The sequence below is a fragment of the Parasteatoda tepidariorum genome, chromosome 6, assembly GCF_043381705.1.
Source record: "Parasteatoda tepidariorum isolate YZ-2023 chromosome 6, CAS_Ptep_4.0, whole genome shotgun sequence".
NCBI classification, from domain to species: Eukaryota; Metazoa; Arthropoda; class Arachnida; order Araneae; family Theridiidae; genus Parasteatoda; species Parasteatoda tepidariorum.
The window spans coordinates 40,656,434-40,682,182 of NC_092209.1; the positions used below are offsets into that span (position 1 = coordinate 40,656,434).

The window sequence follows — 25,749 nt, forward strand, 5'->3', positions numbered from 1 at the left end:
AACTTCTTACTTTTTTAAAAAAAATATTTATATCAAATTAATCTCTCTCTTTCTCGATCGAACAACAACATAGATTACCTTTTAAAAATTTATAAGGTCTTAATTTTTTTTTATCGCTCCAGAAATGATTTTATTAAAATTGTTTTCTCGGTTTTCTCTACTCTTCAAAGAAAACAATGCAGGTTCTGCCATCTATCAATCAAAAAAGTAAATGTAAACTAACCTCCGCAATATCGGTCCACTTAACGATGTATTATGAACTAAGACTATTTTTTATTTATTTGAAAGATGAAACCAATAACAAATAAGATGAAATATTTCAATCACAGTTTAAATATATTTTCTTTCCTCATTATATCAGAGTATTTTACAATAGCAATGACCTTTATTAATTTTAGAATCTGCCATACTTTTTCGTTTTATAACTATTTTTATCAATCAGCAACTGCTTGTTAAAAGTATGTTGATTAAAACACATAATTTAAATGAAACTATTAACTTTAAAATCCCTACTTCAGAATTTTCATATTTCTTTTGTGTAATGAAAGAGAGACAATGATGCTGTTACGATTGTTGAATATTTAAAATTTTGGCATGGTTCTACAAATGTCGATGACTATTTTTCCAGAAGCCACCACATTAAAAAATGGAGAGTAGCGTAAAGACAACACTTTCCATTTAAATCTTTTTTTTTACTGATTTAATTGTTTTCTTTCAATAGTTTCTTTCATAAACGATTGCATTTTAGCGAACGGAACTGAAAAAACTGGTTAAAATATATCACACATCCAGGTAAAAATGGCGATTATTATATCATGGTGCCGTGGCAATAGCAATGTGGAATTTTTGAATCTTGGCATTTTATGATAAAAAAACTGTTTTTTTTTTCGATGATTAATTCCATTGAAGAGAACAAAAATTTTTACATTAAAAAAAGTAGATTTTACACAAAAAAAATCCTTGCATGTGTCTTTTGGTATTAGATTTTTTAAACGGATAATTAGATCGATACATTAAAAAAAAAACAAACATTGATACATTTTATTATGAAAGTTTTACAGTATTCCTTCAAAAAATAATCTATAATTGCTCGGTTACAAAACATAATTTTTAAGTCAATAAGAATAATAACAGAAAACATTATTACAGCTCAAAGTTTCGCTAGAAACATTATTTTTGTACAGGATATGCAAACACGTTTTCTTAGCAATACTACTTGTGAGCTCAAAATCTCTGTAGTCAGAAATAAGTGTCTAATATTTAATTATTAAAACTAATTAAATATATATGGTAATATAAAATTTATTTTAATCTAAAATGTATGTGCATTTGAAATTAATTTATGTATGATTCATAATTTTAAATAAAAAAATTGTGAGACGTTTAAAATAATTTTTAAAAATTCATCTTTATTTAAATTTTTAAAAGGTGACCACTGATGACGTCGGCAAGCCACATGATACACATCGAATTCCACTCTTACGAGTAGAGTTTATGATTTTTGGAATTGAATTCAAAACATAAATAGTTAAATTAGTTTAAATTGAATATTATAACATATTGCCCACAAGTTTTAGATGACACATCCAAAAATTTTTGAAAATGTATTATAAAACAAGAATTTGTAGAGAGCAAGGGGAAAAAAAAACCCCAAGGAATTTTTCATGAAACTTAACTTATCTGCTTTTAGGAAATGTTTTTCTAACAAATTTTTATTCAAAAATATTTTATGGGCATTTTGATTAACAATAAAAAAAAATTTACATTTATGTTACAAGGTGAAAAGATTTTGTTCTTCTCCGATCATTTAATTGAGTGGTTCTCAATATTTTCGGCTATAAAAACCCTAAGCGATCTCACTTTTAGCTTTCCTGACTTCATACATAAAGTTCATAAGCAAATGTGAATATATGTATTTACCGAAAGCATAACTATTTTGAATGGACTACTAATTATTATAAAAAGTTTTCATCTGAAGAAAATTTTTTTTGATCATTTTATCAATATTAGTTTTAAAATTAGATTTTACGCCAGGCAAATGAATTTGCAGAACTACAGAGGCATTTTAGTCTACTTTTGAGTTATCTAAAAATGTATCGAGTAAGCTGAATTATGGTTTTTCTTGAAATGAAATAGATATATATATATATAAAAGTATTAAAAGTGATTATCAGGTAAACATGTTTCTTTATGGATAATTTTTTTTTTTTTTTGAATTGAGAAGTTCAGTGGGAAATATTGATTATATTTTTTATAAATGTGTTCTTCTTCACAACTTATGTATTGTATTTAGACTAACTATATGTGTTTCAAAGATTTGCTATATTTTCCACTGTCATTTTACTTAAATAATTTCTTAAAAATAACTGAAATATTAACTAAACAATGGATTATTTATTAGATATAATTATAGGTTTCCAAAGTCAGAACTGGTTAAAATCAGTCCCGACTCTGAGAACCCCTATAACCCTTCCATGGGACCCTAGGGACACCATTTATGAAGCACTTTAATTAACATATATTTAAATCTTATTAATAGATTATTCATGTAACATATCATCTTAGATGATAATTCCATAATTATAAAACAATATCTTATAAAATGTTGGTGTTCCATAAATGACATGAATTAGATTAGATACCAAATGAAAATTATAAATGTCCTACAGAGTTGATGTTTACTTTGGCATCCATCTTTCGACTTTTAATACCATGGTCAATGTCATTTACAAAAAAGATCTCATTATCAGCACATTATTTGTTAAACTTTTTACATTGGTTTTTATGTGATAATTTTTTAAAATTCAAAATGAGCATTTTTAAAAGTTGCTATTTAAATTCAAATTTCATAATAAAAAGCACATAAGTTTTAGCTGTGATTTGACTACTAAATATTTTTCAATGTGTTGAGACTATTAGTGTTCCAATTCATTTGAAACATTAGCTATAACAAATACAAGGGTCTGTCCTGGGCAAATTTACTACCGTTTAGCGGTGCCTTCACAAAATGCTTTTTCTTAAAATTTTATTTCTGTATCCCGTAAGAAACGATAAATCCATATTTTTGTGTTGATTTTTAATATAATTTTTAATTTTCACAAATTATGTCTAAATTTTCAGAAAATGGGTACCTCTCAGAAAAACCTAGACAGACCCCTGCAAATAGTTTGTTGACTTCTTCACATATAATGAAAATAACATAAACTTTTACTAATATCATCTATTTATTGAATCTGATCCTACAGTCCTTTCAATTTTTTCTAATAATATTTCCATTCGGCCCTTCATAACAGGTTGACCCCATTTGGTTCTTTGAGATAATTTTTTCATATTAAGCCTTTTCTTCTGCTCATATTTTTTCCTCGCTTCTTCTCTTTCTTTCCTTTTAGCTTCTATAGCCTATGAAGCAAAAAATACCATAGTTAGTTCAAAATATTTAATACTATGCTCATAATCATGAGGTTGTCTATTATGGCAGGTAGGTAATTCTAAAAATTCAGTCATGGAAAATCTGGTGATCTTTTCCAAAGGATATTTTTCCCCTCTGTACATAGATAATTTCAAATAGCAATTTGCTATGGGTATAAAAAAAAAAAAATATCACTAAAAACTGAAGAGTATTGTAGTTGCACTACTAAAGAAGTATCATAAGAATGTTTACAATAATCTTTAAAATAAATAATAATAATAGTTAATAAAAGGTTTTTACATTTTTGAATTATAATAAAAAACAAATTATAATTGACGGAGCGCATATTTATTTATAAAATTATACATTAGTAACAAGTAATTTAGTAAACTTCTCCTATTTTGTCAGTTTTCAGAATATCATTTGACGAATAAATTTATTTTATTTCATAAAAACTTTTTTTAAATTTAAGATTAAAAATATATTTAACTTTATTAAGTTCAAAATGCATTTCACAGCCATTAACAATTTTTCTTTAAATTTCATTTATAATATTTATTTAGTTAAGAAACTGTAAATAATTTAAAGCAATGATAGGTTTTAATTTAATATTAATGTAGAAAAAAATTAAATTAAAAAAATTTCAAGCAACTTCATTTACAAGTATTTGTTTTTGGTATTTGTAGTCTATGAAAGGACCCATATTTTCTAAAGTTGATCTAAAAAAGCAGGATCATAAAAATATTTAAAACCATGTTTTACTTCTATGCAAATGACTATGTTTTGAGGGGTAAATTTAAGAAAGATTATATACTACCTCTTTGAAACTTCTATAGTAAAAGTGTTTGAGATGTTTTGACACTATATGTACTCTTATTTCAAGGTATGATAGATATTTGTCAAATTTACTCTTATTGATTAAGGTGAGCTGAAAGTAGTATTATTTCATTTTCAATATCATATAATGTTATTGAAAGGAAAAAATTGTCTTTATTGTTCTGTAATGTTGCACACTACAGAATTATTAAAGATAAGGAAATGTGCATTTTAAAACACCAATTTAATCCCTTGACAATGGACCTACTCATAATTTTTTACATTCAACCCTGTTTCAAACCCTGCCATCAGTCATATTTTTGTGCACCTCGTAATACACCTCATGATTTCTTAGAGGTTTGAAAACCACTGGTTGTGCCGAGCAGCAGCAAATGTTTACATTAATATTGTATACATTGCAACAAACATTGATTGAAATTATGACATATATAACAGAAAATGTAAATGAGTTTTAATATATAATAAAGGTACAGATTTTTTTTTCCTATAGAAAACTGAAATTTATATTCCATGGTAAGTATAGAAATTTAAAGTTATATTTTTAGTCCTAAAAAAGGTATTTAGTAACATTTGAGGTATTTATTACACTAAAACTTATACATCATTTGAATTTGCTGCTTTTTATGCAATTAGAATTAATATTTGTTATAATGTTACCAATATAAAAACCAAAATTAGCATAAACTTTTTATTACGGAAAAACATTACATATCATTATAAATTGTAGGTAGAAGTTCACGAAAATCTAATTGTAATGGTGGAATTTTAAATGAAGTAAAAGAATAAATAAAAATAATAAATTACCCCAGTCAGATAATGGAATATAGCAATTTAAATGGCTTTAAACCAAATTATTAGTCAATTTTTTTTTAAAAATAAAAATTTATTTTAAAAAACAAAGATTATGAAACTTAACTTAAAATGTTCAAAAAATGATAGGTACTTCAATTCTAACTTGATACATCGCTATAGTAATCAAACTTAGTAATTGGATCCTGAGGCCTCAAAAATATTATGATTAGGTAAATTATTTAATAATATTATTGTCACAAATTAAATACAAAAAAGTCATGCCAGTGATATCATCCAAACCCATTAAAAGTGGGCACATATGTCTTAATGTTGCTACAGGCAAACTACATTACAACACCAGGTGCTGAAATCTAAGTCTCATACAAGGGTAAAATAAGAGGAGAAAAGATCATTTTGGGGCAGCTATATTACGAGCTCAAGCATAGCAGTAAATCAATTCTCTTGCACTACAAATAATTTAAGAAGCCATTAAATTCCAAGAAACTCAAAAGGTAAGATATAAATTGATTTAAAAACAAGAAATTGGAAATAACAGTTGACATGTGTCAGGAGCCAGATAATAAGAAGTAGAAAATATTGCCAACTGCTTTTCAATGCAATGGTAATTTCTACAAACATATTGAAAGTTAAGCCACAATTAACTTCTTTTCTTCCATTTTTTATGATACATACATTATTTCGAAGTAAAAGTTTTTAAATTGTTTGTATTCTCATGTTGGAAAAGATACGCTGATGATACGTTTAGCTTAGTTAGACAGTGATACTGATTTTGAAGAGTTACTTTCTGTTGTCTACTCAATTGACTCCATCATTCATGCGCAAATTAATTTAGAAGCTTTAAACATAGAAATTAATTTTACATGTTCTTATAACTAAATACCTGATCATTTCCCCACATCTGTTAATCGTAAACTCTTTGCTACCTCATGCCAATTCTAATCACTTTAATCCTTTGACGGTTAGGGAAATGAGCAGTTTTCATTTAATTAATTCGAGCAGTATTACAAGCAAACAGTAGTCGAAAGTGGCAGCTGTTTCCCCCCGCCGTTCTTCCGAAAATGTCTCACTTCTCTGGCAATGCCTCATGCGTTTTAAAACTTTCTTAAAGTATTTGTAGTACATTTATGTACTTTAAAATAATTAATAAATGAAAATTATCAATAGTAAATTATAAATGATTATAATCAATGATATAAATAATTATAAATATAAGACAAATATTAAATTACAACTAATGTAGAACTTTATGAAGCATTTAAATACAGTAATTACCTAAATACTCTGAACAAAGTCTTCATCAGACTCAAAACTTCATAAGCTTTCTCCATCACAATCATCATCATAATTAGCTAACTTTCGCTTTTCAGCCATTTTACTTTACAAACGCGCCAAAATACACTTGAAAAGAACAAGGTAAAAAAATTAATTCCCCCTTCATTATGAAAAGAAATTTAAGGAACCGGTACTGCCATCTGTAGGCAGTAAAACTAACTACGCTTCATGAGTAGGATTCATTTTTAACATAATCAATGCAGAATAATAATGGCGAACAAGCTCAGCGCGCATTGGGGGGAAATTTCACTATGGGAGTAGTGCTCGTTACTAACCATAACGGTCGAAATCTTGCTCTCGAGCGAAACTCGTTTGATTGCGAGCCGAACTCGCTCATAACCGCCAAAGGGTTAATTGTCAGAAAATTTCTGCATTTCAAACTTTTGTTTCCTATGCACTAAATCTTTAAACATAATTTCCTGCACTTACTTTCTTGCTGCTTATCGTGTATTTAACCAAACTCACTTCTTTTGATCCTTGCAGAGAATTTGTTACTTTAGTGTTTTTTTCCCAGTTTGCTAATATCCTCTCCTATTTTTAGTTTTAAAGTCATCTTTAGCTCAATTAAGAAAATCATATTAAAATCTCTAAAGATCCTAGTTTTGACAATTGATGGGATATTTACCACATTACTTGTCAGTGTCTATGCTACATTGAACAAACTAGACGAACATTAAAATTTAGACTTAGAGAACACAATAGTCATGTCAGTTACCAATAATACGAGAAATTTGTGAATATATAGAATTTCAAAATTATTTCTACCCCAGTCACATCAGCTAATCTTGAAATCCAGGAATTTTGTTTTATTCACATGAATTCTGATGTTCATGACGACACTGCCACCTCTCCATAGCAAAGGAAATGCATTTTAGTAGCTGCTGTGATTTTTGAAATTTTGTTTCTCACACCTATTTTCCCATTTTACATCTCAAATCACTTGTGCTCATTGCAAATCAAGTCTGGCAATAAAGTCTTCATTCAAGCAAAAAAAAAAGTTATTAAATTTCAGTGTAACAGGATTAGGTTATAAAATATCTAAATAAATAAATCTTTTGAAGTTTCGTCATCACTGTTTGAACAGATGCATAACTGAGAATTCCTAACCTAATTCTCAGTTCCTAATTAAACTTTGATTAAATTATAGTACAGAGTCATATACATTAATTTCTATTAAAGTTAGAAACATAAAGGAAACAATAGCCTAAACTTTTCTCGTAAGTTGACATAATAAAATTCAAAGGATTTAATTTTTTTTTGTTTCAGTCATTTATAGGCGCAACTGCATTTTCAAGCAAACTATTATTAAAATTCTTTCAATGGGACTGGGGAACACTTTTTGGTATCTACACTTTTGAATTTTTATAAGTTCAAAAATTAACTTTTTGATGATAGAATAGGATTGTCTGTAGTCTCATTAAATAAAATGGGAACATGTACAATAAAAACGAGTTACATGACAATGCATTGGTCACTGATGCTATAACACCAGCAAGAATCTTATCTTTATGATTAAGTAAAAGCTTCCATGCAGTGTTAATAAAAATTAACTTATAAAAATTGATAAGGTTTGTCCCTTCTTAAGTAACAAAGCCATCTAATGACATTGGATTGGTAATATACGATTCACAAAATAAATGTAAAGCCATATTTTTACCATCATGTTTCAATATACATTTGCTATGCACAAATAAAAAAAAAAAGGAATTAAAACTTAAAGATATCTATAACTGCAATAGATCATTTACTTGAAAAGAATAGTTATAACTTAAACTATTTTTTATTTATTAGATATTTAAGCTAAATCAATGATAATACCCTTCAATAAAATAACGTTTATAAAAATTAAAGTTAGATTTTTTTCATATGTTTTATAAGCAATAAGAAAAAAAATTATTTGGTATCTTGCATAGTTAATAAAAGAAAACTATTGATATGAATTGTATTTTTGAAGGTAGTTGGATGAGAAACATACATTACCTTCTTACATTGTAGAAATGTAGCATTCTATTTAAGTAAAAATTGGCAATGCTCTATAAAAATTTAAACAAAATCAAGCAAAGTATTTTACCACCAGGCCATTTCACCATTAAACAAGTTAAAACTTAGCTAGAATATAAACTGCGCTTAATTATTTCAAATGTGCTTTCCTCAGAAATGACTGGCCCATATATTTCACTTTTAAAATTACAGTTAAGACATACTTCTAATACACGAAATTTCATCCTACAACGAATTGTGAGGGCGAGCGACCCCATTGACATATCTAAACATGACAATAGTAGGCCTCAAAATATGCCACAGAAAAATAAATAATTATAAAAATAGACAATATTTTTTAACCAGAGTATACACATGCCTGACTACGTATAAAAAGAGTAAATGACAAACTAATTAAAGTACATTTAACTCAACTTAGCTATAATAAAAGCTGAATCACAAATGAATTTTAAAATATACTATTTCTCATTTATTTTATTCACAGCAAAAAGAAAATCAAGCACTTTTTACCGTAATTTTATTAATGGAGTACAAACCAAGTCTTAATAGTTTGACATAAATATATAGAAAACTTGTTATAGCACTGTTGTACTATTAAAAAAAAAAGTTTATTTTTTTCAATACTGATATTTAATTAAACTTGCAATTCACTTCAAGATTTTGTTAATCAATTAATTTTAAAATAGGATTTCAATAATCTTGAAATGAAAACACAGTAAATATGTCCCTTAACATTTTTGTACAAAATTAATTTAGAAGATGTTCCCTCGATTGATAATTTAAAACTTCTATGATAAGATTACAGTATTATAAACTGGAATTGTTCATTTTTAAAATCAGACGAAAAAGACAAAACAATAAGTGTGAAATTACAAAAGTCTACTCTAAAAGATTTATTACTGAAACCCCTGAATTCCTTACCCTAAAAACTTGATAATGCAAAATTGTTGAGAATATTTTTCATGAAATGACTGAATTCTCAAAAAGTTTGAAACAATGAAAAAAGATGTAAAATCCAAATTTTTTGATTATTCAAACTAATAAAATTCGAATTTGTATTCATAGACAGTGTGAGTAGCTAAATGTTTCAACAAAAATTAAAGACCTTTTAAGTACTTTTGAAGCACTCAAAAAATATTTTTAAGCACTACTTACATTAAACACAAAGGAAAATTATTTTCAAAGACTTTACATAATTCTGGATAAAATAACTAGTTTCTGACAAAGAACTCTTTTCATAATTATATTAACCAATATAAAAAGATAGAGAGATTTTTTGGTTTGAATTTCAGAGGGTGGAAAATGACATGCAGACTCGCAAGAATTTCATCAAACATGTAAAATGATTGGCTCCTTCATACGCTATGGATCGACGGTACGACGAAATAAATAGTGAAATCATTAATCAGAACAATGTAAAAAGCACGCTTTTATAAGGCTCCAATATTCATAATAAATTGAGAAAATTGATATGGCAAAGAAAAATAAATCACGTTTTTGAAAAGGGAAAATTAAACTTTTTAAAAACACCCAATGAAAAAAGCACCTTTAAGGGCTTTTAAAAAACAAATATTGAAAATAAGCACTTTTCAAAAACGCTACGCACCATGATAGAATATGGGATTCTCAGCCCTGCAAGTATCCTAACAGGGTTCTTCGTAGGTAAGTGATAAAGTTTGAAAAATTGAAAAGCATAATTTTTATCAATCGAAATTAATGAAATAATTATTAATATTTACGTCCTCTGTTTTATTTTGAATTCAGTCAAAATAGGAATTAAAAGTGAATATTAACTTAATAAAATTATGAGAAATAGTGCAAGAAAAAAACCGCTTGTTGTTTAAGTATATAATGTAAGAAAGATTCTATTTTTGAATAAGAAAATAATTTGTCGAAAATTGAAAACCTAGATAACAGCATGTGACAAACAAACAGTTGAGAGGGTTAAAAATAGACACATAGCAGGATGTTTTATTTGAATTAATGTTGAGGCCCACTAGTGAAGATATTAACATTGATAATAAACTTTATTTCCTTAAACTAACAACTTTATTTCAATGGAATTTGGATTTCTGACCCTTATGATACTGTTACCTGATAAAAAGTGCACCACGACTTTATAGACCTAAAATCTGAAGAGTATAGTTTAATGGCTCTGGCAAGAAAAGGTGAAATTCAGAACTACATAAAGCTATTTGTACTTTTAGTATATGGATCAAATTTTTTTTTCTTTCCTTTCTTAGAATTAGATTATCCAAGGATAAACATACAAAATAAATGCATTTTAAGATATCATTGATAGAAAACACTTTGAATTGTAATAAAATAAGAAAGAAATGTATAAAAAATTCTATAAACTTGTTCCCAGATGACTATCGTTGAAAGAGTTATTGATTACAATGAAGTTGAATTATGAACATTTTTTTAATAAACTTCCCTTGTGAGAAAAAAAAAATATTGAATGTTATTTAAAAAAAATGCTCAAAGTTAAATCCTGCAGATATTTTTAGAAGTTGAAATAATGTTAGAAGGCAATTTTGATGCCTTTAGCTAAGTTGAAATTTATGGAGAAAAAAACAATTTGAATTTTCAGAAAATAAAAAGAATAATAATGTAGCTAATAAAATAATTTTATAAAACTTCCTATAATCTCATAAAATCCCCAATGGTAATACTTTAATAAATAACGATTCTCACAGGGGTGAATTGAAAGGGAAAAAAGGGGACATCTCTTTTTAGAAAAGCAGTCTTATTCAAAGCGTATTTATGAACACAAAATTTTAGCTGTATCAATATATACTTTTAACCATTAAAATGGTAAATTCTCAGCAATTCACAAAATCTGACAAAAGTGTATAAATATAATCACAAATAGTTGAGAACTGACAAAGAAACAATACTCATAAATATGAATAATTTAATTAGAATAGGACTTTGACACAAGAGGGACTTCACCAGCAAGTGTGCATGCTGAAAGGGAGTGAAAAAACCAGTCAGACTAAAGTTTAATCCCGAATTATTAGTGTACACTAAGATAAAATGCCCAGTATAAGTGAAATCATGCATGTAAAATTTGTATTTCTTACGTTGCAATCTTTCAATGCAAACTCAAGACAAAAATTTCTTAAAAATGGCAACATTTGTAAATCTCGCCAGCAAATTTTCTCTTGTTTTTTATGAGAAAAGATCTAATAATTCCATATATCGATATGGCAGCCTATAAAGTTCCATCATTCTAATTCCTTGTCTTTAAAAAGGGGATATTATTTAAAATTAATCGTACAAAATCAATTTAATCTAATACTATACTAGATCATAGCTTTAATTTCATGAATCCATGCATCTTTGCTGATACTTTAACACAGTTGCTGATACTTTAGTAATTAATTTAACACAGTACTAATGAATTTCATGGATACCAGAAAATAAGAATCACGCTAAGAATTGATGGTCAAAAGAATATTTTCAGGCATTTCAAAAAATGCCTTTCTTGGTGATATTCATTCTGCAATAATCTTTAGTAATGCAGGTAGAAATCTAGTTTTTTTAAAAAAATTATGCTATAAGATTCTTGAATGCCATACTAACAAATGGCTGAGTTATAATATCCAACTATGTGTTGCTGTATACTATCTTAAGGATTTAAAACAATTAAGTTCCATGTGGGGATATTGTTGAGACATATAGTCATAAGTTTTAAGAGGATTTTGCATAGGATTATGGTTTCCATGAACTATAATGTTAACTTTATTCGAGCTTAATAGCTCATGCACAAATTTTTTCCCACAAATCATCTTGCACCTAAGGGGTAGAAAATCAAGTTAGCATTACACTTAATGCAAGATAAATGGTATACAAAAGCTTCCTTTTATTAGCTGTCTTTAATTCCTAAAATGACTTTTTTTGTTGTTGATGTTTTTAAGACATGTTTACTAAAATATATTAGTTTCAAATTCCAGTAAACATTTTGTAGAGATAACAATGAACTGCAGTTAATCTTAATTCATTTGTATTTAACAAACAAAATATAAAGGATGTCAAATAGATAACTCAAGTTGTTTTTTTTAATACTGTTTTTACAATCTGTATTAACCATGGGTCCCTCCCAATCATCATATTGACACGTTAATCATTTCAAATTACCTCTCTCTGATCCTTTTAAATAATTTTTTTTTAAGGCTACAGATACTTTAATTATTTTAATTTTCCGTTATTCTTCTTTTCTCATATGTTTCTGAATAGTGCAATATTTTTTATGATAAGTAATATTTGTTGGAATAGCCAATACAATAAGAATTGAATGCTTAAGCATTTGAGATTTTTCATTCAGGTTAGACACACATCAGTCATAGCGGGTTCTTATTTGTTATCTTTTAAAAGATTTTGTTGAGATGAAAAGCTGGGGAGAATATTGTGATTTGCAACAAGTCTTCCCTTGCAACAAACTGTTCCTCACTATGATTCAAGATAAGTACCTTACAAGTTACTGAAATTTCTGCAAGATAACAGAACAATACAGAGAAACATCCTGCATGCATGGAAATGTTTGCAATTTTCTCCAAAATCACTATTAAAGAATGGTCGCCTAAGCAATTTAAAAATATAGCTTACCAATATATTGCCATTTTTTTAAGCATATCACCTTAAAGAATGCAGGAAGTACTTAACACTATGCACAAGTCTTCTGCTCAATTTCAAGGCATTTTGAAATTCATTAATTAATAGGCAACAATAAAAATACACCGAACAAAAATAACACTCAGAAATTATATAATGTAAACAAAATGAAATATTTCTAATAATAATAAAAACTCAACCATGAAAAAAATTATGTTCACATTGGTAGCAGCAAGAGAAAATGAATCAGCCAGCGTCGAGGAAGCATACATGCGCCCACTTAAAAATAACTTTTATCAAATCACACAACCTTTATCATATTCCTTTATTCATATTTAATATTCCAATGAGAAATTTTTTTAATTCAGCCCCCTCTCAACCTCTAGTTGCAATTTTTTTTTAAAACTCAAAATAGATTAAATTCTAGAAATTTAAAATTATTTTTGATTTTGAAAAATATTTTATATCAAATTTTTTTTATTTTCATTTTACGCTACTATAATATCATATTCAAGTATCAGTTAAAATAAGAATATTAATAATATCTAAGCAATAAAAACCTTTGAATAAGACCTAGGGGAAAAAAAACTACCATCTTAAAAATAAGCTTCCTTAGATTGTTTACAAGTCATTGAAAAACTTTAGAAGTAATGAATATTTTGAAATAATTTTCACACATAAAAAGCTATATATATACAAAGTACAAGGTTATTCATGATCCAACTGGGGTTTCAAAAAATTATAACATAAAAAAAAAACTAAAACAAATGCTGTAAAATGAACTTAATACTAAATTTGTAAACTCAGAATAACTGGTATTAGTGTAACAGTTAAAAAAAAAAAACATTACATAAAGAAAGCTCATGTGTGTATGCGAAGATTACATACTTAATCTAGATGGCATTCTTTTACCATGGATCTGCAATACTCAGATTTATCACTGTGATTTTTCTAAGGTGCCTTGTTTTCTACACCCTACTCTAGTATTAGAGAAACCCAAGGAAATAATATTTAAATGATTTTAGGTTTGCTTTGTGAATAGAGTGAAACAAATTGATAAAGCACAAACAATGGCATGAAAACAGACATATTACAGCTTGAGTTCAATTAACATGAACCTCCCTTAGTGTCAATATACAGAGCATGTTTTAAAAAGAATATTTAAAAAAATTTCTTTTTAAGTTGACATATGAAAAACAAATATGTTTTTCGCTTAAAATGAAATAAACACGAAAAGCCATATAATAAATAATAACAAACTTCTGGAAAAAAAACTGATATGCAAACATATAATAAACATATTTCAGTGCTAAAAACATGTTCTAAAATTTTAGCATCTTTATAATTTATAGCATCTTTATAAATATGGATAAGAAAATTTATGCATTAACATCGAAATATAAAGAGGTGTAAATTTAAAAGCTCAGTTCAAGTACAAGACACTGACGAAACTAATTTTATTTTTTATAAAAAATACCTCATTAAATATTATTTTAACACTCAACCAAATATCTTTTTAACATAATTAATTTTCACATTATATTTCAGGGTTAATAAATATGTTTTTTAAAAAAGATATATTGTATATCTCGTGAGTACTGTTGATTTATAAATTCAGTTCAAGTACAAGACACTGGCAAAATCGATTTCGTAAATGATTCAGTAAACATTAGTATTATTTGCTAATTATAAGATATTTAATACAATCATACCATTAAATAATAATAACAATAAAAGAAGTAACATAAATTATCTTACTTTTTTCTTTTCCTCTCTAAAAGCTTTTCTGCGCTCATATTCACTCATCGCTCTCTGGAAAAAAGTTCTAAAAAATAAAATAAAATTATATTGTAGGCATGTAATGGATATCAATGCTTAACATTAAATAAATCTACTTTTAATATAAAATAATGCACTGTATGCAAGACTATCAAGTATAAAAGTTGTCAAAAATCTATCTAAAATTTAAAACCTGAATATTAAGACACAAAGAGTAAAAATTTCTGTCAGACTGAATTTAATAGCATCTACATTTATTTAGAACTCATTCAAGATTAAGAAATAAGAAATATCAAAATAATAAAAAAAGAAAAAAAATTATTGGAAGATAACTTTTTATTGAGTAATTCTAAGTTATCTTTGCATAATTTATTTTCATTTTGATGCTTTAAAAACTTATTTTCAGCATTTGAAACTGCATGGCTTAATCTAGGTTTGCTTGAACCCAGTATTTCGATACTTAAAATTTTAAATTATTTATGGAGGCAAAAGAGATTTTGTGTCGAAAAGTTTCTGCCGTGATATGGCGTCCACTTAATTCACATATAAAATGGAAGACAAGAAGAAACCATTTATGTAAAAATTTACAAAACATTTTAGGATTGTTTATGTTCTTGCAGCTTTAAAATGGATTGTAAATATATTGTCCTATGACAGGGATGAGAGTAGTCAGAAAGTAAAAAAGAGGAAATCCAAGACTGAATAATTAATTATATATATGTATATATATATATATACACACAAATTTAACAAAAAAGAGTGATTTTTAAACTTGTAAACCATGTGATCACAAATCCCGATGATTAATTTTATAATTGTATGAATACGAATCACATGCATGATTTTAAATTGAGAGAATATGAATCCCGATATGAGGTTTTTAAATCACGTGAATATGAAACTCTATATCAAATTTAAAAAATGCGAAAATACAAATCATGATGCGTAATTTTTAGATCACGTAAATAAGAATCACGATGCATAATTTTTAAAGCACGTATAAATAAAATCGATGTTTGATATTACAACCACAAAAACGAATCACGACATTCGATTTTAAGCTCGCGTGAATACAAATCGCCACATAAGGTTTTGAAAGCGTGTAAATACAAATAGCGATATTGGATTTCTAAAACTCGTAAAAAAGAATCGCAATGTACGATATTTAAATCGCCTGAATAAGAACTACAACGTTCAATTTTTAAATCAGGTAAATACGAAAATCAATGTTTGATAATAAAATAATAAAATCAAATGTTCAATCAATGTTTGATAATAAAATCGCATTATCAAAATCGATTTTAAAAATGCATAAATACAAAACGCGATTTTGGATTTTTAAATCTCATAAATAAGAATCATAATGTATGATATTTAAATAGCATAAATAAGAATCAAAATGAGCAACTTTGAAATCAGGTAAATACGAAAATCGATGATTAATATTAAAATCGCGTGAATAATTTCTAAAAGGCTTGTTTGTATTGTTTAGGCATAATAAATAAAAATTTACAAGATTAATTGAATGAGCAAATATTTTCACCGCAATTCCACCTCTATTTTTTTTTCTCGCTTGCTCACGTCAGGAAGCAACAATGTCTGAATTACGAAAATACGAGCTATCCAGCGGACAGATAAAAATACGGAAAATCTTATTTTCTGTGCGTAAAAGCGGAGAAAATAGCTAAAATAAGTAAAAATGTGGAAGGGTTAGCAGGTAGATATAGCGTGAATTCTCTGTTTATCTTTGAATTCTCTGTTTATCTTTGAAAACTGTAAATAAATATAATTATTTTATTTCAACGACTTAATTTTCTTTTAAAAAAAAAAAAGCGGGATATTTAATGAGGGAAAAAAAACGAAGCTTTTAGAGAATCAGAGTTTTTGATAAAAAGGCTGAAATTCGAGAGACAAAAGCGATAAAAGCAAAGATCCGCTAAAAAGCGGAAAAATCTCATCCCTGTATGAAGGTCAACCAGTTTTATCCCAAGGAAATGATTTTTAGAGAAACTTTAAAGGGAAGAATGAAGACTTCAATACTTTCACTCCGAGGAAAATTAAATTCCTCATAAAATATTTTATCTTGTTCAAAAAAAAAATTTCCGCTGAAATTAGAGGGAAAAATCTGAAGAAAAAGAAAGAAAAAAAACGGAAATCCACGAATCTGTGGAAGAATCACATCCCTGCTATGAGTAATATACTATAGCCCTTCTGAAATGACATGCAAAATAAGAATAAAGTAAAAATTTAATGCAGTTCTTTTTTAATATTGATATATCTGTAAAATGAGGTTAGTAAGTAAAATATTTTTTTGTGTGTGCAGAAAACATGATTGTAATGATTCATCCAAGTATTGAAAATATATGTTTAAATCTTAAAGTATATACAATACAGAAAGAAAATTATCTGAAATGAGTGTAAAGGGGCTGTTTAAAGAAAAAAATATTAAGTTTAAATTAAAATAATAATTAAATAAAAAAAAATTAAATATAAAAAATCATTAAATAAAAAAATAATTGAATAAAAGACTTGAGGTTAAAGAAAACATTTAGATTCCTTTATCTTATGGTGATTTTGTTTTTTAATATATGGGTACAAGTTAAATTATCACATAAAGAAATATTAGTAAACATACGGTAAGCGAAGATAAGAGACAACACATTTCAATTAAAGCTAGTAATATGTTACAAAAGGTTAAAATGAAATTGAGAAAATTAGCATCAATGGAACAATTGTAACGATTTGTCCACAATCATTGCTGTTAGCAATTGTAAGAAAATGAGTGATAAGTTAGCAATGCTTTAAAAAAAATAATTCACCAGCTTCATTGGATGGGAGTACAAAAACTTTCAGAAAAAGAGACAATAAAATCGATTATTGAATTATAAACACCTAATATTTGGAGAATTTAATAAGGTAAGAAATATTAAAACATTTTGTCAAAAGAAAAAAAATACCCTTAAAGCATCGGAACAAACTTGAATAATAAATGGATTCAGCTCATGGACTAGGAAAAAAAAACCTAATAAACAGAAACAATATTCTAACCTCTTCTTCCATCTCCACCACAATCTTTGCCCCTTTCTTAAACTGCATAGTCCCATAGTCTCTAAACAGGTGATTCATTTAGCAACCATGGGAAAGTTTTATGTGGCATTCTAGTTTCAAAGAGTTGTAACAGAGCAAATTTTAATGCAAGCAAAGCATTACTAAGTTGATGATATTTCAACCTCTTTAACGATAAATTTCCGTTAAAAAAAAGTGGGTGTAACAAATGGTAAAATTATTTAAATTAAGAAAAAAATTTTAGCTTTTCTTTAAAACTCTGATTTTTTCAGGTTTCCATAAAAATTTCCCCTACTTTTCCAGGTTTTTTTCAGGGTGGCCACCCTGTTTGCATTAAGATAATTTTAAATAAGGTTGAAGATTTTTATGTTTAATAGATCAATTCACAAATTAACTTTATTGACTAAAGACAGTAACATATCTGAAATAATTCAATATTATTGCTTTAAAATAATTTTCATACACAAAAACTTTTAATATTGATTATTTACAGAAAAAAATTTAAAATATCAAGAAATTCAAAATAAAATCATGAATTAACAAATGTATCACTTTTGGTTAGCTTTAGAGATTGTATAGTATTATAGTTTATAGAGAATTACAATTTATCAGGGGTGATTGTGAGCCCAAGTCAAAATTCCGGAAAATTTCTTGAGTTAAAAAAAAAGAAAAAACAGTTTACATTGAAAAAAATTTAAACAAGGTTTTTTTTCCCTTTTTCTCAATATTTCTTAGTTTACTTAAAATATATTTAAAATTTTACACATACCTATACCATTTACACATACCTATGATGACCTGGAGAAGTAATTAAAATTTACAAATATGTATTTCTTTCTTGAGTTTATGATTATAATAACTATTTACTTATAAAAAATTAATATTAATCATGAATATAAGCTTATAAAGTATCTCTCTGGCTCTCCCTTACAAACAAATAAAATAAACTGCGTTTTTAAGCTCCACCTTTGAAAATTTGATTTCCGTAAACTTTCGTGATCAATGATTTTTTTAAACATCTGGAGCTTCGATCTCCGGAAATCCGGATTTTTTCCGGAGCACAATCAGCCCTGATTTATAAAATTGCATTATAAAAATTTTCTACAGTATCAATACTTATCAACTAAACATAGCAACGTATACATATTGCAAATATTTAGACTTTGAAATAATTTTAAAATACAAATACTTAACAAAGATATAAGTTTAAGTATTTATTCTTTGCAGAAAAAAAATCATAATTATTAAGAGCATTAGATAAAAAAACAAACAAATTTATTATTTCTGTTTGCTTTAGAGATTGTAAGGGTAATGTGGATTATGGTGAATTATGTTTTATAGAATTATAATATATAGAATATTGTACTTAATGTTTCATGTAACAGTTGAATATCTTCTAGTTTAGGATTAGTTTGGTTTTAATTGTACAATGGATTAGGAGCTGTAAAAGCAGAAATACTTTATTTTAATAATTCAATAAATGAATAAATATTAAATGAATAGAACTTATATCATTTCGAATATTGAAATTAAATAAAATTGCCATATCACTTGAGATTAAGCTTATACTATGTATTTACAAAAACATAATTTAATATTTGAAAACCTTCTTTCAGTTTGCTGTTATTTTGATAAAAATTTTGTTAAAAATAAAAAAAACAAATAAATAAAACAGGGATACCAACTTTCTACATTTTGGGGGGAAATTTCTTCTAGTTGTAGTAAAATTTATGTTTTAATGTATGATTCTTTATTTAGCAAGCTTGATTTAAAATTATATTCCACATTACTGCATATGAATGCTCAAAAGTTCATATAAAAAGAATTTTGTTCTGGTTCTCTCCTGGTAAACTTTTAAAAATGTTTACAAATTTCACAAAAATTCTGAAAGATGTAGATTATGAATGTCTACAACTCTATAAAATAGTTTTCAAAAATAATAGTAGTTGGCAGCAATATAAATTACATGAACATTTCTAAAATGGACATACATTTTCATGGCCTTATATTAATATTGATACTATGAATGAAACTATTAATTAACAGTAATATTAACATTACTCTATCAAAATAATCAGTTATCAAAATATCAGATAACAAAATAATCTATTTATTTGATATTTACAATCTCAAAAAATTAATGCTTAAGTATTCGAGAACAAAACTTAACTTACTGTTGCTCATCTTGCTTATTTTCTCTGTTGTGTGACATATTTTTCGGCTTCTTGTCTTTCAGCATTTTCCTATAAGCTCTCATTATAGCATTCTTCTTCTTACCCCAAACAGCTATAATATAAAAACTAATTTTAATAAAATTTAAAACATAGATAAAAATTCAATAAGTACTCTTTTAAATAAAATTCCTAAGAAACTGAAGCAGTAAGATATTGGTTCATTTAATAAGAAAATAAACTTCTTTGATTTAAAAAAAAATATGCAGAAGGAAATAAAACTAGAGATGTTTCAAGCAAAAATAGATGCACATTCTCAAGACATGCCAGGCATGAATAAGAACTAACCAAAGTGATTTTAAATATAAAATGCAGTGTTCTCACTAAGCGTTTTCAGAAGGGTGAACCACTCTGCCAGCCCCGTGATCTCTGTAGATACGTCCTCTTTGTTCGCTTAGTAAAAATAAGTTGCCCATCTCTTTATATTCATATTCCATTATTAAAAAAAATCACTGTTTAAACAATAATTACACACTGGTAAAATTATCTGTGTTTGTATAGGTGCAGTTCCGATTACTATTACAAATATTTATTTTGTTAGATTACTCTCAACTTGTTAAAATTTTTAATAGCTTTAATTTTTAAAATTATTCGTTTAAATAAATAACTTTAACAAAAATACAGCTTTAAACATTTTCTCCTTATTCTCTCTATATCTCATAGCATTTTCTCATAATTTTCAGTTTAAAATACATAAAAATCTTTCAAATTGTTTAACAATTAATAACTATTTTAGTTTACTAGTTTTAAAATAAATTTATGCCTAGAGATTATCGATTAGCATGGCATTAATTATTTTTATAAACTAAAAATTTTTCTCTCATTCTGATAATGAGTAAGAATTATTTTTTGAAATATACATATAAAATAGTATAAGAGGGTAATTTAAAAAATTGCTGAAGATAAAATTCAGTTATTGCAGAACATTACACATTTTGATACATTTTTACGGTGTTGCACGAGTACTCTTTCATAACTTAGTGCCCTTTTTTGGTAGCCAGTCCCCATCCCTTTTTTATTCACAGGGAGAACTCTGCAAAATGTAAAGAGGCTACCAGAAAATAAAAAATAAAGGTGAGAAACAAAACTAGAAAAAATGCAGTGGCGGAATGTGAAACAAATATAAAGATGAAAAAATAGAACAAGAAAAACCATCGTGGATGAGAAAAGGAAATCAGGGTAAAATATATTTTCACATGCTGTCGTTTTACCACATACCTTGCCAGAGCAACTTGGCAATATCGTACAAACCAGACTCATTTTAAAATTTAGACTTCAGGTACATGATACATACGCATGTAATCAAGAATACGGCATATTTGTAATCAAGAATAATGTGCATTGCTGGAATCGTGTGCATAAATTCAATTTTAACAATGCCAAAATTATCACATCAGCTCATTTTGATGCCCTGGACTCGTTTCATTCGTATCTGATTCCCTTGTTAACGACATTAGTCTGTTACCACAACTTCATAGTACATGGAAATGCATTTTACCCTGATTTGTCCTCTAGGTCAGTGTTCCCCAACCCCCGGTCCGCGGACCGGTACCGGTCCGTAGATCAAATGGTATCGGGCCGCCTATTTCATTGAAACTAAATTTAAATTCCTAGATTTATACCCCAAATTAAAAATTAAAATTTTATTGATTTAAAATTCTATTGACTTAAATAAAAGGGGCCCCTGAAGGTAGTGGCATAAATTTTTTAATGTTTGTAATGCATCATTGTCTCCGATTACCCCCAGATGGAACCGTCTCATTGCAAAGAAACAAGCTCAGGGTTCTCATTGATTTAACGTTCTAGTAAGTTAAAATGTTAAATCCCTTTATATTTATTTTTTTGGTGTAACTGTATTTTATTTTGAAGGCATGTTTAAATATAATTAAATTAAAATTAATGAATCAAAATAATCTAAAATATAAGCAATCAGCGTCCCCCCCTCCCCAGCGGGCCGCGGTGAAATTTGCAAACGTTGACAGGTCCGCGGTGATAAAAAGGTTGGGGAACACTGCTCTAGGTGGTTTTTCCAGTTGTTATCATTATCTTTACTTATCATTTTTAGTTGTCACTTAACGTTTTATATTTAAAATCACTTTTTTTCTTCTTATTTATGCCAGACAAGTATTGAGTTTAAGTGGCTATTTTTGAGCGTTTGAAGCATGTCAACTTTGTTTCCAATCACAGATTTTTTAGTGAGATTTTTCTTTTTTAAACCAGGTAATATAAATTTTTAGCTACATTATGAAGATATCTTAATATATAGTAGCTAAAATTTGGCAAAAAAATTGTTTGATCTAATGTCTGTTACTATGGAATTGACAATTCCAGTCAACGATGTGATGTTTTAAAATCATCTGTTTTTTGTTTTCAAGTGTTTTGCTAATTTTCAAAAGAGCTGACCATTATTAGATTTACTTTTGCCTCTCTAGACTGTACATTTTTATTTCCAAGCATGGCATGCCTTATTCATTAATTTTTTATTTTCGAATTTGATATGAGTTATGAAATTTGGGTGAATTTCCAAACCAAAAGTGTACTCTTTGGCTTCATTTATATTGTTTTAGCCTATTTGAAGAGCAGCGATAACGTATGAACTGAATAAATCTCAAATATCTGTATACTATACCAAATGACAGTGAAAATTTCTTGTAATACAAAAACTATATATTTAGCTTAAAAATGATATTTTTTAAAAAGGAAAATTTATAAATAGATACCTGAAGCAAAATAGTTATAATTATAATGTCAAAATAGCCACATTTTAATTATTATCAGTCAGTGGCATTTCAAAAAAAAAAAAGAGTTATTATAATAACACTGTAGAATCAGATGACACACTTGAAGAGCAAAACTAGCAGACATGAAGGGACAAAAAGTACTAGCAAACAATAGGAACTTTTCGAGTTTTTCAAAAAAAAAAAAATGCTATTTTTTAAAAAGTATAACCAACATTACAGAAAAACCAAAGTTGTTTCATAGTGCTTTATCTTTAGCTTACAATATGATATAAAGTTGCAGCAATTTAAATGATTTTAAAACTTCTTTATAAGATATTTTATCGATCTTAAATAATACATAGCTTTCAAGATATACATTCAGGTCACAAAGTATATAAGCATTGAAAAAGTATCTGATAGAGTCTAAAGAGTGGTAATAATGCTTATTAATAACAATAATTAAAATCCACCATCGCCGAAATTGAGAGTTTTTTACAACTGATCAATGCCATAATTTAATAACAAATTTTTATTTTAATATATTAATAAATTATTAAGAATATAAAGATTTCAATTGAAATAAAAATTTTGTTTCAGGGTTCAACTATCTGTAAGAACAGTAACAGAATAATTTCTCAGAAAAAAACATTTCTCAAACGAAATTCAACAATCTTACTTTGAATTGAAAAAAAATACAGGACAGGGATAAAAGAGAAAGCTTTATAAAAAGTATACTTCTTGCGTAGTACCTTGCTTACCATCTTGACCCTTTGGCATTTTAATTATTTTATTACATAAAATTTACTTTGAACTGGAACTTCGCACTCGATTTGCATACATAAACATAAATACGCTCATAGCGACTTGTTTTTGTCAAAAAAAGTACCTTTGCGTCTTGGATGCGGCCTTTCTCATAGCATCCGATTTACCTCTCACATGAAATTTTGCGCATGTACGAAAAGTTCCTAGAAGCCGTTCACGCTATATTGATTTTCAAATCTGAAATTGTCATCGAGAAAAACGAAGAACCAAAACAGGATTCTCAATGTTAGTGAACTACTAGCTGCCAAACTAATTATCCCAGCAGCGTGTGCGAATGTTTAGAATTTAATGTAAGACACACAGCTTGCTTAAAAAAGTTGACGTTGAATCACATATACGAACCGTATGCAGTGGGAATGCTTCATAATGAGTTTTTCGTGGAAGAATATATTTTTGTCATTCTCCTTTGAAGACATTGGTTTTCATCTGCGGGATTTGTATGTAATGAGAATAACCCTTAAATGTACCTAAGGCTCCGTTTTCATTGCTAGCAAAGAGAATGGTCGTTTCTTCACTTCCTGTTCCACCTGTTTTGTTGCAATTCCCACATCTCCGATCATCATAGAGGATTAAGGGGAAATAAATTGGTGATATTTTTACTTTCGCGAAAAAATATAATTTACCAATGAGGTTTCATCAGCAATTGGAATCGAACCCAAAGAAGATCTGCTCACGCAGGTGTGAATTGCTTATGCGTGCGATCGCATCAGTTTCTGATTTGGATACAAAAATTCGCTAATGCGAATTTAGAGATGTAAATGAGACTCTGATATGAGTTTACTTTTGCTTTTTTTTTTTCAACCGTCGTTGAACAGCCGACCCAATTTTGGGTTTACGACTACTGGTGTTCAACTCTGTAGCCTTGAAATTTTGAACCAAACCAGAAGACAAGGAAACTTTCGATCAGTACCCCCTGAGCTACTTATTTGTTACGAGAACGTGGAGGACTTTGTGACTAGACAGATTTAACGTGTATCAGTCACCATTTACTACACTGGGAAACTTCGGCTGACGGGGATCGAAATCCAGACCGCTTGGACATGGGCCTAGTGCCCTAACAACCATATGAATTGTTACCCTATATGAATTTACTTGCAAAAAACTGACTAATCAGTTTCACGTTTGAATTTTCAATCTTGCATATGCGATTTTTTCCGAATGGGTCTCTTTTATTTCAAAGCGAAAAATATGTAGTTGTGAATTAAGAGATGTAAAAGCGAAACTCATTGTACTGTTTATAGCAATTAATGCATTCCATAATAAAACATGTGAAATGATTCTCAAGCAAACATTTTTTGTTGCAACTTAATACTGATAATAATTCGGTTTGTAAAATGGAAACCTTGTTGTATTTTGTAGATTTAAGTTTATCTGATGATTCTGATAAATATCTTGCTAAAGTCGTATATTCGAATAGTAGTTACAAAAAATGTTACTCGTTTGTCAACAACGTAATTTATTAAAAAAATTTTGTTTTTATGAAACACAAATTTTACTTTAACCACTTTGTCATAGTTACTATCAAAAATCGATTACGTTACATTCGACTACTAGTAGTAGTTTATTTACGTCGCACTACAGCTGCACAATGGGCTCTTGGCGACGGTCTGGGAAACATCCCTGAGGATGATCCGAAGACATGCCATCACAATTTTGAATCTCTGTAGAGGTGATGGCTCCCCCGCTTCGGTAGCCCGACGACTTGCACGCAAAGTCGAGCACTTTACTGTAGAACAGTTTAACGAGGACCAATACCGCATACCCTCGGTCCCTACACAGACTGATCCAAGTGGTCACCCACCCGCACACTGACCGCAGCCAGTGATGCTTGACTTCGGTGATCTGCTGGGAACCGTGTCTTAACGATCAGTCCACTGCAGGACTACGTTACATTTGAAGAACATCAGTAATGGGAATGCCAATTGCTATAGCCCTTAGCCTAACAAAATCTGTATATGTTATACAAGATCAAATGTATTCGCTGATTGAATCTACCTTGCGTTCAAAAGACGAAAAACAGTACGTATTTTTATTAGTCTTTCAAAAATACATAAAAAAAAGAAAGGAAAAAGAACTTCAAAATTTCGTAAGTCTCTAACTCCAAAACTAAGACGAAATTTTA

General features: G+C 27.9%; 1 protein-coding gene across 2 annotated transcripts; it reads right to left on the reverse strand.

Annotated features, from left to right (window-relative positions):
* Positions 1 to 3,205: 3,205 nt before the first annotated feature.
* Positions 3,206 to 23,714, reverse strand: LOC107455318 (thyroid transcription factor 1-associated protein 26). 2 transcript variants are annotated; one of them, XM_016072832.2, is made up of 4 exons: positions 23,555 to 23,714; positions 20,029 to 20,140; positions 14,768 to 14,834; positions 3,206 to 3,399 (listed from the first exon to the last, which is right to left on the reverse strand). In XM_016072832.2, exons 1-4 carry the CDS (start codon positions 23,580 to 23,582, stop codon positions 3,217 to 3,219), a joined length of 390 nt encoding a protein of 129 aa, XP_015928318.1. In that variant the 5' UTR covers positions 23,583 to 23,714; the 3' UTR covers positions 3,206 to 3,216. The 2 variants fall into 2 exon arrangements, with proteins under 2 accessions (XP_015928318.1, XP_042899524.1); XM_043043590.2 differs by having other exon boundaries at positions 23,564 to 23,671.
* Positions 23,715 to 25,749: the final 2,035 nt, after the last annotated feature.